The sequence below is a fragment of the Triplophysa rosa genome, linkage group LG25 (assembly GCF_024868665.1).
Source record: "Triplophysa rosa linkage group LG25, Trosa_1v2, whole genome shotgun sequence".
In the NCBI taxonomy this organism is placed as follows: Eukaryota; Metazoa; Chordata; class Actinopteri; order Cypriniformes; family Nemacheilidae; genus Triplophysa; species Triplophysa rosa.
In genome coordinates, this window is record NC_079914.1 from 11839195 (window position 1) to 11857748 (window position 18554).

At 35.2% G+C, this 18554-nt stretch overlaps 1 protein-coding gene across 4 annotated transcripts; it reads left to right on the forward strand.

Annotated features, from left to right (window-relative positions):
* The first annotated feature begins 14966 nt into the window (after positions 1–14966).
* On the forward strand, positions 14967–17952 carry LOC130548999 (uncharacterized). 4 transcript variants are annotated; one of them, XM_057326118.1, is made up of 3 exons: positions 14967–15062; positions 15587–15863; positions 15967–16690. In XM_057326118.1, the coding sequence occupies exons 2-3, from the start codon at positions 15636–15638 to the stop codon at positions 16159–16161; spliced, it is 423 nt and encodes a 140-aa protein (XP_057182101.1). In that variant the 5' UTR covers positions 14967–15062; positions 15587–15635; the 3' UTR covers positions 16162–16690. The 4 variants fall into 4 exon arrangements, 3 of the variants coding, with proteins under 3 accessions (XP_057182101.1, XP_057182102.1, XP_057182100.1); XM_057326119.1 differs by having other exon boundaries at positions 14972–15062; positions 15663–15863; XR_008962121.1 differs by lacking the exon at positions 14967–15062 and adding an exon at positions 17425–17952 and having other exon boundaries at positions 15077–15863; positions 15967–16311.
* Positions 17953–18554: the final 602 nt, after the last annotated feature.

Consider the following 18554-nt stretch of genomic DNA (forward strand, 5'->3'; position numbering starts at 1 on the left):
TCGTTCCTCAGATAAAAAGTGTACAACATGGTACAACTTGTACACCAAATTATTAATTGTTTTGTTTATAACGGTTTGCTATGGGAAGGCAATGTTGAACATGTAATTACTGTAACATGACCATTACAGTAAATTGCTGTGTAAGCATTTTTGTCAATGAATCTGACTCATCTGGCCATCTAAACAGGGTGTGTACTGAACATTGAACATTTCCATATTTTTATATATTAAATTGTACAATGAAGAAAACATGCCTTATAAATCATTTTATAATTCATGTTCATTCTTGTGTGAACTATCCATTTGAGGACGTCCTAGATTTTATTTTCAATATTAATTCTGCAAAACACAAAGGAGGCTATTTTGAAGAATGTGCATCGTATGAACACAAAACCAATGCAAATCAATAGGTACGAATGCTTATGGTGACCAACATTCTTCAAAATATCTTCTTTTGGGTTCTGCAGAAGACAGAAAGCAATGCAGGTTTGTAATGTCAAGAGAGTGACTAAATGATGATGGAATGTTCATACTCGGGTGAACTATCCGTTTGAGGTGATCCTAGATTTTTTGTTCAATATTAATTCGGCAGAACACAAAAGAGGCTATTTTGAAGAATGTGCAGTGTAGTAACCAAAAATACCTATATCTCTGCCATAGAATATCATAGAGACACAGGAGTTGGTTCATTTTAATCATGGCTTAGTTTATTATCAATTGACAGGTGCCAAGTCACGCCCATAGCAACCAAACAGATTAGCTTAGCAACCGTTTGGCCAGATCTATATCTCTGCAGTAGAACATCGTAAAGACACAGGGGTTGGTTGGTTCGTTTTATTTATGGCTTAGTGTGTTAGCAATTGGCATGTACCAAGCCAAGCCCATAGCAACCAAACAGATAATAATAACCGATTATCCAGACCTATATGTCTGTAGTAGAATATCATAGCGGCACAAGGGTTGGTTCATTTTCTTCATGGCTTAATGAATTAAATATTGGCAAGTGCCATTCTACGCCCATAGCAACCAAACAGATTATCTTAGCAACCATTTAACCAGACCTTTATCACTACAGTAGAACAACATACAGGCAAGGGGGTTGGTTCGTTTTCATCATGGCTTAGTGAATTATCAATTGACAGGTGCCAAGTCACGCCCATAGCAACATACATAGATAAATATCTAGAATAAAGGGGGGAGGGACACGGATGATCTTCTCAGCTGTCTTTGCTGTCTACTGTAAGGTCTTGCAGTCTGCTGCACTGCAATGGTTATTATATGTGTGTATGTATGTAAGCAGATGTTGTCTGTATTATGTATTAGTAACTAACCATGGCATTATTTTGCATTTGTAGTACTGATATTCATTGTGGGTGTGTAAGGGTGCAATTCCTGAACCTGGTCTACGTCGGCAAGGCCTCTTAGAGGCCTTAAACTGCTCGAACCCACTAAATGCTGCTTGCAGCTTTAATTTTTCTTGTATTTTTGAAATAAGGTAAAAAACGCCAAAGCTGCCGGAAAATTATTGTTTTTTACAGGATTTTTTTACAGTATAGGTGGTTGTGGTATTAGACCCTTTTAACAGTTTCTTTTAACAAATGTGCCAACATTAAAACTCTTTAAAACATGAGTCACTGCTTTACTACTGTAACCATGTGGCATATTTGTGGTAAAACCACAGTAACAAATATTTTACTATTGTCTTTCCACAGTAACCATATTTCAACTATAAATGTAAAAGTGCAAATTAAAAGTTTGTGATTTACTCTGTAATTTGTCCATGAATTTGTGATCGTATCAGTTCCCTTTGAAAACGTGTTTTTATGAGGGCAGTGACACTATTTCGGGATGTTTCACTTCTGCATGTGCCCTTCTGAATCCACTGTGTTATCTGTCGTGTTCTTCATTCGTCAGAAGAAGAGGCAGGCGAGGTGTGAATGCATTTTTAAGTATTGATATATTGATACGACATCTGCATCTGCCGTTCTTTGTCTTACAGTAAACTCTAGAGTTATTGTAATTGTGACCTTATAAAATTAAATATGTGCTAAGTATTTGACAGTATCACATAATCTGTGACTGTGTTTGTGGTACACATCTCACTTAGATTTAGCATATTCAATGTTCCCTGCACTGTTTGCTTCAAAATTCTATGCATAATTAACTTTAATTACATGTAAAATAATGAATATCTTCTTTTATAAAGAGTGTCTGAACACCAACAAAATATCCTGTGGACCAGACGACAGACGTTAAGAAAAAGCAGCAGCTAAAAGAGACATCAAACTAGCCTCCAAAAATGCCTTTATCACCACACGATTTTTTACAACATTTTTATGGATTTCTGACCTAGTCTGCTGCTTCCAGATCTCTTCCAATGAGCCTTTTGTTAATTGGACTAGAGGAGTTAATTGAGCAAATATTTTCATGTCCATGCAATCCTAAGTGGAATAAACCTCTAGTAGCATAAATTTTCTCTGGACCTGCTCTTTTTACATTCGCTTTGATGTTCATCCTGTTAAGACCCTTGAAAATTGGATACTGTGAGGCAGAGGATTCCCGTTCTTCTGAAGAACCGAATGATGCCAAGAAGGATATTCTACATTGTCTGATTCCTCCAGTTATGTGGGTCATCATCTTGTTTCTTGATGGTGATTATCTGGCCTGTAGCCTCACAACATTAGAAGGAATATATGTTTTTGATGAAGAGCTAAAAAGAAAGTGGTGTCCACAGTCTATTTCCATAAATAAGAGTGAACATGATTATCTGGTGTATATTGGGAAATCTCAGGTAAATATAACATATATGCAGTCTTGTTATCAAAATTCAGATACACACTGCCGCTCAAAAGTTTGAAACAATTATTCTATATTTAAATAATTTTAACATTTTAGCAGAGTTGTTTTGTCATTGTGTGCATACAAAATAATTTTTAGGTTATATTCTAAGCCACCTTTTGTGTAGCTATAGCAAAACATTAGACAGTATGTATTCGTTTAATTGTAATATTTTTAATGTTTACTTGTTTTATTATAATTAATTTGTTTGTTTGTTTCAGTTTTATGGTTATGTAGTGCTTGCTGACTTCAGTGTCATCATGGTTTTCATTGTGGGAGTATTTGACTGCTACAAAAGTGGAAAATGCTGCAGAAGATTATGTCAAGAGACACTGGAAGGTCAGCAAGGTTCGACAGAGGCTGTGCCACAAGTTGGGGCAAAAACTGGGCAACAGAAAAAAGATCAGGAAGAGACAATACCGCTTAATACTATTGATTCTGCCCCCAATATCTCCTCCACTAATGCAGGAGATAATGCAGATTCAGATGTATAAGAAAATTTCAATCCAGTATTTGTAATCCATTTTTCGTTTTAATCCATCCACTTTCTAGTCCACTTTCTAGTCCAATTAATAATTTGCTAACTTTTCAAGGATCTGTTACAATATATACACTATATGTAGTTGCTTGAAAAAAATGCATTTAAGAGGATTTTAAAGTGAATGTTTTTATTTAGGAATGTACATGAGCATATATAAGCATATATTTAGATATATTAATTTCCCTGCAAAGTAAACTTTGTAAATATTTAGCACAAGAGGGTAAAGATACATATATCAAATAAATTGTATAATTTTAATAATTGACCTATACAATTTATTCCTTTACATATTAAGTTAAACCTTAATGTTGTCAGTTCTAACAAATTGTATGTAAAGAAAAGGTTACAGAAAGATGTTAATGTTTTGGAAATAAATCTGTTATTTGAATTTCAGTTTTATTTTAAAACAATTGTCTGATTTTTTTATATCGTAAATTGTGGACCCAGTATTGTGTTGAGTATATTGTCTGATATTTAGCAATATTTAGTCTTGTACAGTAAGTACAAATATTTCAGTGTCATCGATACACTTTCAACATGAATTTTTAAATTAATTTCGTGATTATCGCGACCAAAATAAATTACAATAATGATACTATCACAATATCCATTGCTTGTTTTTTTTTTACATTTTCTTAAATTCATCTTTTTTGCTAGTATTGGAGTGTCAGATATACTGGTGCTATATTATATTATAATTTACTTTATTACATATTTACGATATAATCATCGAGGCAAATTTTGTTGCCTCGAAGCTTTGTTTAATCCATTTAACTACAGTACACATGGAGCACTGCGTTTCCCCACGGACCGTTATTACTGACGCACAGCCTGTTAAACTCTATTCATGTTACAGGGCTCTCAAGTCTCACGCATTCACCGTGAGACACACGCATTTTAGTCTGTAACATGAACAGATTTTAGCGGGCTGTGCATTAGTAATAATGGTCCGTGGGGAAACGCAGTGCTCCATGTGTACTGTAGTTAAATGGATTAAACAAAGCTTCGAGGCAACAAAATTTGCCTCGATGATTTTTTGTATTCGAATTACTCGAGTTACTCGAGGAATCGTTTCAGCCCTATATTGTAGTATAATGTAGTATACAATAGTAATTACTACACTTTGTTAATGTATACTACAGTATTTTGCAGTGTTAAAAACTGTAATAAATCCTTTAGTATGCTTTATATTTGCTATTTCAAGGTTCAGAAACACGTTGGTATCTATAGGATTTGTAGTGCAGGCTACTTTTTGATAGTAACTTGTAACTACATTTTCATATGGATATCTTAACTGTAATTTAACTACTTATGTAACTTATCTAACTACAGTTTCAGATTAGCTTCCCCAACATTGCTAACCCAGTAACCTCAGTGCCCAAAAAACGCACTTACATATTTACACGTGTATTGTGAAACCAGCTTTAGGAGCTACGTGTCTGGAACTGTTGGCATCTATGTACATAGGAAGAGTTCAGACGCAAAACCCTCTAAAAGCCACCTCATTCAAATAATTTTGCTTCAAAACCCAATAAATATCACACTATTTCATTTGTAGCAACAAGTTCAAATCTTAACTAATTCTGCGGAAGAATAAGAGAAAAACATTTCTATCATTCGTGAAAATGTTTATTGGGCATTATCGTTCCTGTGGCATGACCATGCCTGATATTTAAAATAAGTTTTTGAAGGCAAGTTATACAACACTGCTTTTTATGTATTTAATTTGTTTTCTGACTCCAAACAATGTTGCTATTTCTTGTTTGAGGTCTTTTTTGTGTTATGTTTAAGACATAACACATTACTATGTCATATAAATGTGATTTGTATCAACACCATTTCCATACACATTTAAAGTCAATTTTTAATCTTTTTATTCACACTGGGAATGACATTATACCCTGGATAAAAAATAAAAAAAAACAGATGTAAGCCAACCAGACTGAGTTTAGACTTTACCCAAATACTGTATATAGGTTAGACCGTCACATGGACCTGCTTCTGAATTTCTAATGACGACTGCTGTTTTTTTATTTTTTGTGCTTTTTAGGAGGGTTGACTGTATACAGATGTGTAACAGGATGTGTGGTCTACCACGCTATAGGTACCAGCACGTGTGTCCTGCAGACTTTCCTATGTACAATCAACAAGATGCATTGTTTTTTGCAGTAATTTCAAACATTTGCTCTTGTTAGAGAAATATAATGAGATTTCAAACAGATAAGCTTTTGTTTCTGTTGAAGTGTTTTTCTATCTTTCTTTAACTGTTTGATGTTCATATACTTAAACATTAAATGCCAATTGAAAATATTGATTTAAATCTGCTTCAAGACCACAAGGTTGTTACTTGGAGAATTTTCTGTCTCACGTGAAACGCTACTCAAACGTCTTTCTTCAAAAGCCTATGCAATTCCACTGCAGACATTGTTTTAACTTTAAGACAGCACATTAACAAGAAGAAAGAGAAAACCTCACGTAAGTCTAATATGAGTTTAAAATGAATTTGAAACGTTGTTTTTAAAAAAGCTGCACATTGACCAAGTTAACATTCTTGTAACAATATGATGATTCACTTTTTAAATGTAATTTTAATGATGACTTAAGCACTAGAGATCCCACAATATCTGTGAGAATTGTATAACAAAATTGGCATATAATCAGCTGAAGTCCAAAAAAGCTAACATTACCTATACTGTTGTTTTAAGTGATAGTTGGCCTTACGATAGTTAGTAAGTCTTTCTTCGTTTATTCACCCTCATGTCTTTCCAAATCTGTATGACTTCCATTCTTCTGCAGAACACAAAAGAAGATATTTTGAAGAATGTTGGTAACCATACAACATTCACTCCATTTACTTCCATTGTATTGCTTTGTGTTCTACAGAAAACAATATTGATTCACTAAGTCTGCAATGTTAAAAAAACAAAATGTAAAGTTTGTATTCAGTTCATTGATATGAATTATAATTATTATCTTTTCTACTGAAAGGTATCTGACCATTGAAATATATCGGAGACGCGACTACAGACGTTTCAAAAGATGCCTTCACCGCAACATTTTCTGAACTACCTCCATGCATTTCTATCCAAACCTGGCGTTTATAGCTCTGCTCCATTGAGTCTTTTGTTAATCGGTCTGGCGGTGTTGATCGAACCAAAGCTCTTATGCCCGTGCAGATATGAGCGGAATGTGTCGCTAATAACGTTCATCTTTGCTGGACCTGCTTGTTTCACATTCACGTTAATGTTTGCCCTGTTAAGACTTCAGTCTGCAGGAAAAAATAAGGCTGATGATAGTCCATGTGCTACACAGTCTGATGATGCTCGGTCTTCTGCAAGAATAAATGATGCTGATGATGCTCAGTCAAAGAATTTGGGGAAAATGTTATTATATTGTCTGATTCCTCCTGTGATATGGATCCTCATCTTGTTACTGGATGGCGATTACATGGCTTGTGGCATGTCAGCATGGGAAGGAAATTATGTTTTTGATGAAGAGGTCAACATAAAGTGGTATCAACCTACTGAACAGGTGGGCAATAAGAGTGATTTACGACTCAAGTATCAGAAGATTATCTGGGAATCACAGGTAAACATTATAAAACTGTCTAGTAGGCTATGTGCTTAAAAGGTATCTACCTTAAAAAACTAAAAAGTAAATAAATAAAAAATGAAGAATATATGCACAGTGTGAAGTTATATCCACATTTTCTGTCTTTCTTTTTTGTGTTAATTCATTTCTTCATCTTAATCTGTTATTGTTCTTTTTTTCAGCTCTCAGGTTACGTACTGATCTTTCTCCTTAGTGTTTCCATCTTCGGCGTAGTTGTTTACCATGACTGGCGCAACAATACTGGTGGGGCACAGGATGGCACACAGACCAGGACAGAGAGTGAGGCACTGAGTAATGCAGAGAAGACGGAGCTTAAACCGTGTCTAAAAAAAGGTACACTTAATACATACACATGGACACAAATAAAAAACAGTAAACTTGAATGTTGATTTTACCTGCTTGTTTGTGACTGCAAGTATTGTAACTGTAATAGTCACACAGAGACTGTTTAAATCTAGTTTGCTCTTACATGTACATTGTAACTGCGTTTTTTGTTTGTTGTCTTAATTTTACAGATGAATAAACTATTATAAAGCCTATGTAACCATACCATTCATATTTCTATTCTATTTTTGTAAAGTAAGTACCTGTCATTATGCAATAAAGAGTAAAAAACTGAAAGTGAAACAACAAATGACAGTAGCAACAAATTTTCGCTCTTCAAAACTTTTTTTTCTCGCTTTTCAAAACTTTTTTTTTCGCTCTTCAAAACTTTTTTCTTCCGCTCTTAAAACCTTTTTTTTCATCTTCAAAACTTTTTTCTTCTGCTCTTAAAAACTTTTTTTTTCATCTTCAAAACTTTTTTTTTCGCTCTTCAAAACTTTTTTTTCGCTCTTCAAAACTTTTTTATCGCTTTTCAAAACTTTTTTTTTCGCTCTTCAAAACTTTTTTCTTCCGCTCTTAAAAACTTTTTTTTTCATCTTCAAAACTTTTTTTTTTGCTCTTCAAAACTTTTTTCCTCAATACGGTGGCACGGTTTTATATATTTTTTTATTGCTTTGCCCTAATACTCTTCCGTAGAAAAAAGTTTTGAAGAGCAAAAAAAAGTTTTGAAGAACAGAAAAAAAGTTTTGAAGAACGAAAAAAAAAGTTTTGAAGAGGAAAAAAACGTTTCAAGGAGAGAGGAAAAAATCTGACAGACAGAGAGAGACAGAGAGAGAAAGTCTTCGGACATAGGCTCAGAAAGGGTCTAGGACACTGTTTTTATTTTTCTCCCAGCAATTTCTTTTTTTCGCCTTGCGGTTCAGGGCCACCATAGTAACATATGTATTTAAAGGCAAGTTAGCATTTATTTTAAACAAAATGTCTTAGTACTATAACCAGAGAGTACCCATACTGTATCTGCAGTGCCATGCAGCGATCTTTAGAGGGGTAGGTGCTAAAAGATGTGGGATTGCAATCGCATTTCGAGGGGTTGTTCTTGAGAAGGGCATTAAAAAAGGCCACTTTGTGCATCAAGGGGAAAACCGTCAGGTTCTCAAGCACCCTTAGTCCCACCTCTGAACGTGCCTCTATACATCTGTATACATTGCATTTATTCATTTGGCAAATGCTTTAGTTTATACCAAGCAGTTGTGCATTCAACCTTTTACATTTTCTCATATTTTGTCCTGTGTTTACTGGGATTAAACATGAAGGATGGGGCAGTTATACTGTAAAATGGCATCTTAGGTCACATGCCAGCATGCCGTAACAAAACTGAAAGTGAGACCAATAACAAGTCATGCTTTTTAAAGATATTTTACAAACAAATTTATTTTGACTTACCTGTCATAAATGATGTTCCAAGTGTATTGAATGCAATGTGTTTAAGTAGAAGAAATCAATAAAGATACATGTATGTGTCTGTTCTGTCAAACTGAAAGTCAAAAGTGCATGGAGCAGCAAAACACAGCAAAAATATTTCCAGATTTTCCATACAATATATTTCCATATAATTCCATAATGACCAAAAACATGTTAAAATAATTAAGAGCAATGTGTTACTTGTGTTCAAAACCCCATTTTATTCTCACATTTTATTTATTTTATTCTCACATTTTATTCACATTTTATTTTGGATTATATAGCAGTTTAAATTTAAGATTAAGGGAAATGGCAAATTATTAAATGTACAGTACTGTATAACTAGTTTCTGTCCACGTAGTTTACATTACATTAGTTTACATGTTTACATTTGAGCAGTTTTGTCTCTGTATCATATTAGTACCCAGGAATACAATATTGTGTGTGTTTGTTCATTTATATCAATGAGCAAATCTGCACCACAAAAGAATAGCAGGGTGATTTGGGATTGTAGTTTTTAAGTTCACTAGAGAGATTTCTTAAGCTCACTGAACACAGACTTTACATTTTTGAATGTTTAAAGCAAGGTATACATACTGTTTACCTGATTCGGTTTTGCTTTGCAAATCTTATGGATGGGACTACAGACTTTTCGATAAAAAGAAGCAGCCAAAAGCACCTTCAAACCAACCTCAGAAGATGGCTTCAAAAAACATTTTAACCACCATCCCTGCATTTCTGAGCAGCTCTGCAGTTTATAGTTCTTTCCCTATGAGTCTTTTGGTCGTTTTATTGGAATATTTGATTGAACAAAACTTTTCATGTGCGTGTAGTTATGAATGGAATTTGTGGCTAATAGTGCTCATGTTCATTGGACCTTCTGTTTTTATATTTGCGTTAATGCTCACCGTGTTAGGACCCTGCTGCTCTCTGGATACAACGGCCAAACATCAGTTTCATTTCTGTAAAGCTTTGGGACATTGTCTGATTCCTCCTGTTACATGGATTATCGTATTGTTACTTGATGGTGATTTTTTGGCTTGTCTCAGGACAACATGGAATGGAAATTATGTTTTTGATGAAGAGTTAAACAGAATGTGGTGTAAACCTGAACGAGCCCTTAAATTATACACTGACGTTTTAAAACAAATGTATCAGGAGTTTATCTGCGATTCTCAGGTAAATATCACATATAGTAATTTGTGGTTACAAGCACAGTGCTTCATTCAGAAGTTGTTATTGTTTTTTTTCTAATTGTCTTATTTCTTGCTCTTCCTTTCTTGTATTATGTTTCCAGATATGTGGCTATATCGGGATCACTATTCTTGGTTCTGTGATCATTGTCTATGTGGGTATTAACGGCTGCAAAACAGGAACAGAACCAGAGCAACAGAGGGAGGAACAGGGCCAGGGTGGTGAACAGGAGCGTACAGCTCCTTCAGCAGTGCAGCAGTCGTAAACGAAATCATCTCTATAACTCCAAAAAAAAGATTCAAATATTAAAGTCCTATTGCTGATGTGATGCTTTTTAGCTATTTTTATTTTGGCTTTGATATTTCTTGTTTAAAACCTATTTTATTAACATATACTGCTAAGTGCTTACTTCTGAAATAAATGCTCCAGAGAATGTTTCCCTCGTGGAACAAGACCCCAGGCACTAAAAGAACAGATCAACAGATTCATAGGAGGCATGATAAATACTATTCCTGTCTGTGTTGTAGCACATTTAACATTTTTGTTATATTCTGATTTTGACTGATACCTGTCTATTAGTTTATAGCTATTAATCTCCCTATGTGTTGAATGGACCCACCTGTCCTATATTACTCACTGTGTAAGCCTGCTCTGTTCTTATATTTGTAACTGGATTGTTTTGTGTCTAAAAATGTATCTGGATTGGTTGGTGTTTGTGCTGCCTTTCAGCCAGAGAGTTGAGAGTTACCGGATTAAAAAAGGGAAAATCAAAAGGCTTACACATTAAATTACTTAAACTTCATAACAATGAAATATGTGTTTTAAATTACATTGTATAATTGTGTATTAATAAAGAAAAAAGAAAATATAATGAAATGTATTGTCTAAATTATTTCTTAAAGAAAAACTTGCAATGAATGAATGAAAAACACACTTTCATTATCTTGCAGTTCCCAGGTTCTGTGTTTTGATCCTCATATTTGTGGTTGGTTGACATAGTAGGAAAAAATACTTTAAAAATATCTTTGTTCTGTTGAACACAAAAAGTATATATTTTGATGAATGTAGGAAAGCAGACAGTTCTGGGCCACCATTGACTACCATTGTAATTTCCTACCATGGTAGTCAATGGGGTCCAAGAACTGTTTGGTTACAAGCATTCATCCAAATATCTTATTATTTATCTTATTATCTTATCTTATTTTTGGGTGAACTGACCCTTTAAATCTTAGCCAAAACACAATGAGCTCAAAATTGTTTTTAAAGGCATCACCCTTTTAATGAATAATTCTTGATGAAAGAGATACAGTATAAGGGTTTGCTGGCCATTCTCCAATAAGAATGCTAACAAACCTTTCTCTAAATCTAAAAAATGTTCTTGTCCTTTTACCTCTTGTAAATTATACAGACTGCAACAAGCCACACCCGTCCAGCTTCAAATTTCAGTGTTTGACACACAGATGTTACTTTAATATGCAGAACATTTCAAATAAATTAAAATAAATAAGAGTTAATTCAATGTTATGTCTTTATATAACGCCACTATAACGCCATTGACACCATTGGTTTTGTGTCCATACAATAGAAGTCAATGGGTACCGCCATGGTTCGGTTACCAACATTCTTCAAAATATCTTCTTCGGTGTTCCGCAGAAGAAAGAAAGTCAGACAGGTTTGAAATGACAAGAAGGTGAGTAAATCATGAAAGAATTTCCATTTTTGGGTCAACTATCCCTTTAAATTTCTGCTGTTAGGATGTAGGGTGGTAAGGGCATAACAAATAATTTAACAGGTATTTACTGGCACAAATACAATACACATATTAAAAAGTGCAATGTTTTTGCGTGTTCTTTATGCATTTTGTCCATCAGCATAATTTTCAACTGTACTAATTCTTTTTCTCAAAGTGTGCTAAAAGTTGGCATTTATGAGTTAGTCTTTCTTGTTTAATTACTGTAAATTGATAAATATTAGCTCTGGTTTTAATAGTGTCATGTTTTGTGGACAGAACCCAAATGCAGATGTTATTTATTTATTTAATAATCAGAAAATATCCACAAGGGTTAGCAAAAACCAGCATAGATCAAACAAGACGGCAAAATAAACACAAAATCCACAAAACTTGATGGACAACAGGGAAAGATGAACGAACAAGCACAGGACAGCAAACACAAGGGCATTAACAGCACAAACAAGGGACGATTACATGGGGCAGGTGCAGGGCATGACATAATGATAGGATAATAGGGGCAGGATCAAGACTTGAGACAAGAAAAGCACATGCTACACAGAAAACAAACAATGCCCATGTAGTACCATACACAGAAAACAAAAAAAGAGAGCACATGGCAAACACAGATCATGAGCGATGTGCTTCAACAAATATCAAAACATTGAGTGAGCATCAGTTTTAGGGGCTGCAGGCACAGCGTTCTTCCCCAAGTTGAGCATTTTTCAACTCTGGGTGCCCGATCGAACGCCGTGGGAAAATCGTGCCGGTGCTGAGCGTGGAAAAAATCTGCCAGCTGATAGCGTTTTCAAAAAACGCAGCGTTTTCATAGGAAATAATTGTAAAAACACGCCGTACGCCGGCAGAAACGCCTCGGTGAACACAGCCCCTTACTGAAGATCCCAGGCTTAACAACATGACTAGAACAGGACTATCAGGATCCGAACCTTATGCTCAACACAAAACACAGGACTGCCACACAGAACTAGAAGCAGGCCAAATAGCTACATTGGAAGTCATTGTTCAAAATCGACACAAAAGTATTTATCATGATTTTTATCAACAGCATTCGATAAAGATTTTAATGTGGTACCATTTTACGATAAATTAGTTTAAAAAGCATTGATAATATTGCTATTTATCAATTTACTGTAGTTTATACTACAGAACACTGTATAGCCCATACTTTAACAAAGTGTAATTATTATGATATACTACAGTATACTACAATTTTCCAGTTTGCTGTAGCAAAGGAATATACTGACATACTAATATACTAAACTGTACTTTTGGGGTCTTTTGGTGTTTTAATATTATGTATGTATATTTAGTTATTTATTTTTATAGATCTCTGCTCTAGCGCTGCTAGTGGTCGTCTGCACTCTTGCCATGTCAACCATCATTTATCGTGACTGTGGGGGAATTTCCGAGCGATCAAGAGAAGCAACGCGGCTTATCAGAACTACAACACCAGTCTGTCAGACAACATCACTTCAGGCTTTACACAAATGGCCATATAGGTTAGACTGTCATATAGACAACTTTGACATTTCTGATGACGACTGCTGTGTTTATATATCAGTGTTTTGAGAAGAGGGTTGGCATGTATAACAACAGGATGTGTGGTCTACCAAACTATGGTGCCTGCCAACGTTTCTTATCGCATGTGTGCCCTATAGACAGTCCTACACATTTTTCATGAAGGGTAGCTAAATATATTTATTTTGTTGCATAAATTGATGAGAACTCTTTTTGTTTACGGACATGGTATGTCTACAAACCTAAAGCAGGTGACTTTACAGTAAGCAAACTTTTCAATTTGCTTTCAGTTTACTCCCAGTGCTTAGGAGGAACAGCTGAGATCTTAAAGATTTAATTTGTGACTTTTTTTAATTTGTGTGTTTTTCTGTTTGTCTTTTTGTTACTGTTTGATGTTCGTATTAACATGCAAGGAAAATGACATCAGGCAACTTAAATTAAATAAGAGTATATTAATGTGTTATTGAAAAAGCATATGCTTCATCGAGAATTCCACAGCTGCGATTAATTATACAGCAAGACAACACATTACAACAGGTACTATACTGTACTGTACTGTACTAGTTGTTGCTTTTGCATGTCCACTAAATGCTAAATGTGTAAACTAAAGTGATTTCTTACCCTAAGGTAAATTTCTGTATTTATTTATTTATTTCACTAACATTAATTGCAATTACTATCTTTTGTATTGGAGGGTATATCTGACCACCAGTGAAGTAGCTATCTTGTGGACGAGACTACAGACGATTTGAGCCAAAATAATCTTCATACACTGTCAGAAAAAATGTGCCAAATTTGTACCTTTAGGGGTACAACGGCTTGTCACTTGTACCCCTAAAGGAGGTAATTTAGTTTAAAGTCCACGATTTTTCTTCGTGACACTACCACGACTTTTTTTCGTGCACAAAAAAGCTGATAAGAGGAAGTTGTACATATTTCACAAGATGGCTATAAGCCAACCCTTACCCCACTCAAACCCTAAAATCATAGACACAAAGGCTAATTTTGCTAAAACAAACACTTTTTACCAGGTGGCGAAGCAATGATAAAGGTCCACCCTAACCCTGCCCCTAAATCTAACTTAAATCATAGTAAATGAACGAATGAGACCGCAAGAATTCACAAGAATGAGCCACCTCGTGAAATGGGTAATTACGATCAGATTGCGTTGATATATATAAAAGATACTGTGTATTAAAATACAAATACAAATCTGTGCTGAGTTACACACAAAAAAGGGAAAATTTGTGTCAATGAACACAAATTAATAGATTCTAATTTTCATGACTATGTCACGAACTGCCTTGAAACTGTGTTGATTAGCAGAAGTGGTAAGGAGACATTTGGAAGCTTGTAACGGAATAACACATAATATTGAATGTGGACACGACTGAGGAGATGCACAGATGACAAGGAGAATAGTCACAAACCTCGATAAATCCAGTACGTAAGTAGGTTTGCAGGTATAGATCGGGTACAGAGGAATACAGACATTGGAGAGGAACCATGAAATCTACATGAGATGTAAGTAGTCTTTTCTTATACATTTTACATGTACATTTCTGTTTGAATTATAAAACTTTTGTCTGAAGTTTTAGTTTATTCGGGATAAACATTCTCTCTGTATTGCCTATCTGAAACTGAGCTGTCTGACTGCGCTTTGAAAGTCAGTTGCGATGCTGGCTATGGGCGGAGCTCCCGAACCTCATCAAAACTATCTTAATTTGTGTTCTGAAGATGAAGGGATGTCCTATGGGTTGTCGAACGACTTGAAGGAAAGTAATTCATGGTCATTTTTCAGCGTTTAAGGTACAAACTATGAGGGTATGTATTTATATCTTTATGCAGTGCTGTATTACAAGCCTTTGTATTATATTTGTTCAAAGAATAGTGTTTGTATCTTTATACAAAGGAACTAATCTGCACCCCAAAAAGATGAGACAGAATGATGAGGGTTAACATAAGATTTACAAGTTCATTAAACACAAGCTTCAGAGGTTTGAATGTGTAAAGGACACACGTTGATTTCATTCAGTTCTGCTTTGCAAAGTATGTTTTGTTTTGCAAATCTTGCGGACGGCACTGCAGACTTTTCAGAAAAGAGAAGCATTCTCAAACCAACCTAACAAGATGCTTTTAAAACAATTTCTAACAACCTTCCGTGCAATTCTGAGCAAATCTGCCGTTTACAGCTCTGTCCCGATGAGTCTTTTGTTGTTTTTACTGGAGGTGTTGATCAAACAAGAATTTTCATGCCCGTGCGGATATGAAGGGATTAACTGGATAATAACATCCATCTTCGTCGGACCTTCTCTTTTCACGTGTGCCTTAATGTTCGTCCTGCTAAGATTTTGCAGATCTGGATCCTGTGGACTAAATAAAGTGGAAGGTGATCAGATGAGTTTTCCCGATGCTTTTCTGCAGTGTCTGATTCCGCCTTTTATATGGATCATCATCTTGTTTCTTGATGGTGATTACGTGGCTTGTGGCTCGACATCGTGGAAAGGAAATTATGTTTTTGATGAAGAGCTAAACCGAATGTGGTGTAAACCTGCTCCACGGGCCCGTGCAGGAAAAGAGAGCGACCTGCGACAGAAGTATCACGTGTTCATCTACAAATCTAAGGTAAACATCACATATGATAAGGACCGTAAAAAAGAGAGATCGCAATGTTTCAAATCGAATGTTTTTAACTTCATTTCTTCAAAATGTTGATGTATTTCTTCAGGCTCTAGGCTATGCAGTCATCACGTTTTTGAGTCTTTTAATCATCATAGTGGGTTTATATGAGTGCTGCTGCTTCAGAAGACGTCCAGAGACACAGAAGGCACTGCAGGGAGGAGGACAGCAGCCCAAAACACATGTTCCTGTTCCCAACTTCACCCCTTCAGAAGGGAGTGGACTAAAAGAAGAAGAGTCGTGAAACACTATAAACTGTTTTCTAGTTATGTTTTGGTAGATTACAGAATAGTGAAGATGTGTGACAAAGAAGGCAACCATTCACAAAACCGAACTTGGTTTAACAAGAAAGTAAAATGCAAGGTCATCACCTATACTCAACATGTTGGAACAGGTGAGAATAAGTTAAAGACACCATCACAAAAAAAACAAGACCATGTAGTACAGTACAGTACAGAAAAGAGTGTATTGTCTCGACCGGATCACCTGGGTAAAGGTCTGTTTCTCTATAATCTCTGTTTTTGTCTTTTTCAACATTTTATACATCAAACATTTTGTTAACTTCAATATAAAAATCATTTTAAATGTGTCCAACTTAGACTTCATTTGACTTTGCTGCCAGTTTGTTTTTGATGTGCAACATAAATAATACATTTATAATAAATAATAAAATGAATAAAAATATTGTTCCTTGTGAGTGATTAAATACAGATAGACATATTAAATAATCTTTTAAAACGTGGCCTGTTTAGTTTCATATTTATTTTTAGATATTAGGCAATCATTTATTTATTTTTTCATCTATGTTTGGTATGGTTGCATGGTTAGGACGCACCTTTGAATCACACTATTATTTTGGAGCTTCCAAGGTTTGCAAAACAATTTCACCAAAGGCACAAATATTTGACGGTCACGCCCTGCTTACTTCAGAGTATTCATCTCTAGATCGTGCTCACTTTCAAACATAATGTGCCAAAAAGTTGCTTAAAAGAGCTGCTAAAATGCTAATTAGCTCTTGTTGTCAATTCAAAAAGCAAAACTTTTTTTGGTTGGGTGTTGACAACATTACTGTTAACGCTGGTTTGAATCGGAACAACTATTTTCACATTCTCACAAGTTTAATGCTGTACTGGCTTTGTTTCATACTGTAGGTACCCACCTATATAAATATTTGACAAGTAGAGACCGGTGAAAATAGGTTGAAATTACATAAAGACCATCACAACAACACAAGAGCAAGTACAGATACGTCTAAAATCATTGTTTCTGCTGAATTGTGAGTACCTTTTTTGGATCTCTATAAACACAACTCGCTGCATGCAAATGATATCTAATGTATTGTTGACATACTTGAGTATGGAACAGAAATTTGTAAAGACATAGATTTGTAAAAAGCAGTATGTAAGTGTTTTAAAATGTCACATCTTTAAAAAATTGCATGTAATTATTTACTTCACTGAATAAAAATGTGTGTTTTCTTTATTTTCTGTAAACTGCCTGTGGACAGAACTACAGACGTTACAAGAAAAAGAAGCAAGAGAGAAGAAGCCCAGACGATGCCTTCATCTAAAAATCTTTTAAAGAACTTGCGTGTATTTCTGGACAGATCTGCTGGTTTCAGTTCCTTTCCAGTGAGCCTTTCGTTAATTGGCGTGGAGTCGTCGATGGAACCAAAGCTTTTATGTCCATGCAGTCTTTGGTGGAATATAGGGCTGATAACACTCATCTTCATTGGACCTTTTGTTTTTAATGTTGCATTAATGTTCATCCTGTTAAGACCCTGTACATGTACTGTACATGTAGATGTAAAGAAAACATACAAATACTGTATCCAAGTTTCATTGCTGTCGATATTTGAAAAGACGGAGCATTTAATGTCTGATTCCGAAGTGATGCTTCATGTTTTATGTATTACATGTATTCCCCGACTGCAATCAGCAATTTTTATTTTGTCTTTAATAGCAAAATTGTGCTATCATTTTTCTGTTTGGTAGTTTGAATACAAACCACGTGCCTGTTAATGTGCAATAAAGAGTAAGTGAATATAAGTGAAAGTGGTGTTGGAAAAATTGATGAGAAATATTAAAAGCGGGGTGTCCGATTTCTCTTAGCCGTTGTTGATGTTCAAATCACCAAAACAGACACACCCCTACCCCCATTTTTCGCTTTCGTCGGCGCTCAGCTCGGCTAATGTCCATTCTGTGCACCTTACTGCTGATTGGCTACAAGGTTGTTTTGGTACTCGGCCCGACTGTCTAAAGCGTAATTCGGAAATCGGTTACCCCGCCTTTAACTTGTGAGTTTATACTAAGATCTCAAATTTTTGACTGCTTACATAGTATTGTTCCATGTTCTCCACATCAAATCCATGTCCCCTAAATGCCACAATGATTGGCCAAAGATTTGCTGTTTAAAGCACAGTATACGCATATAAATGCTTGAAACACTTTGGGGGGGTTAACCAATACTGTACAATACACTCTTAAAAGTGAAGGTGCCACAATTGTTACTTCACAGCGATGTCATAGAAGAACACTTTTGGGTTCACTAGATTTGGGACAATCAATCGACCAATCAGATGACCACATTTAATCCTCACTCCATTGGCACCTCTGTGACATTATAAACAAAAGATTC

Bases quoted from the DNA above. Each gene is read 5' to 3' on its own strand.
- LOC130548999 (XM_057326117.1), top strand. From the start codon at position 15,369: ATGCTTTTAAAACAATTTCTAACAACCTTCCGTGCAATTCTGAGCAAA. The intron at 15,864-15,966 runs GTAAACATCACA...GTATTTCTTCAG, and splicing joins TGTTCATCTACAAATCTAAG to GCTCTAGGCTATGCAGTCAT.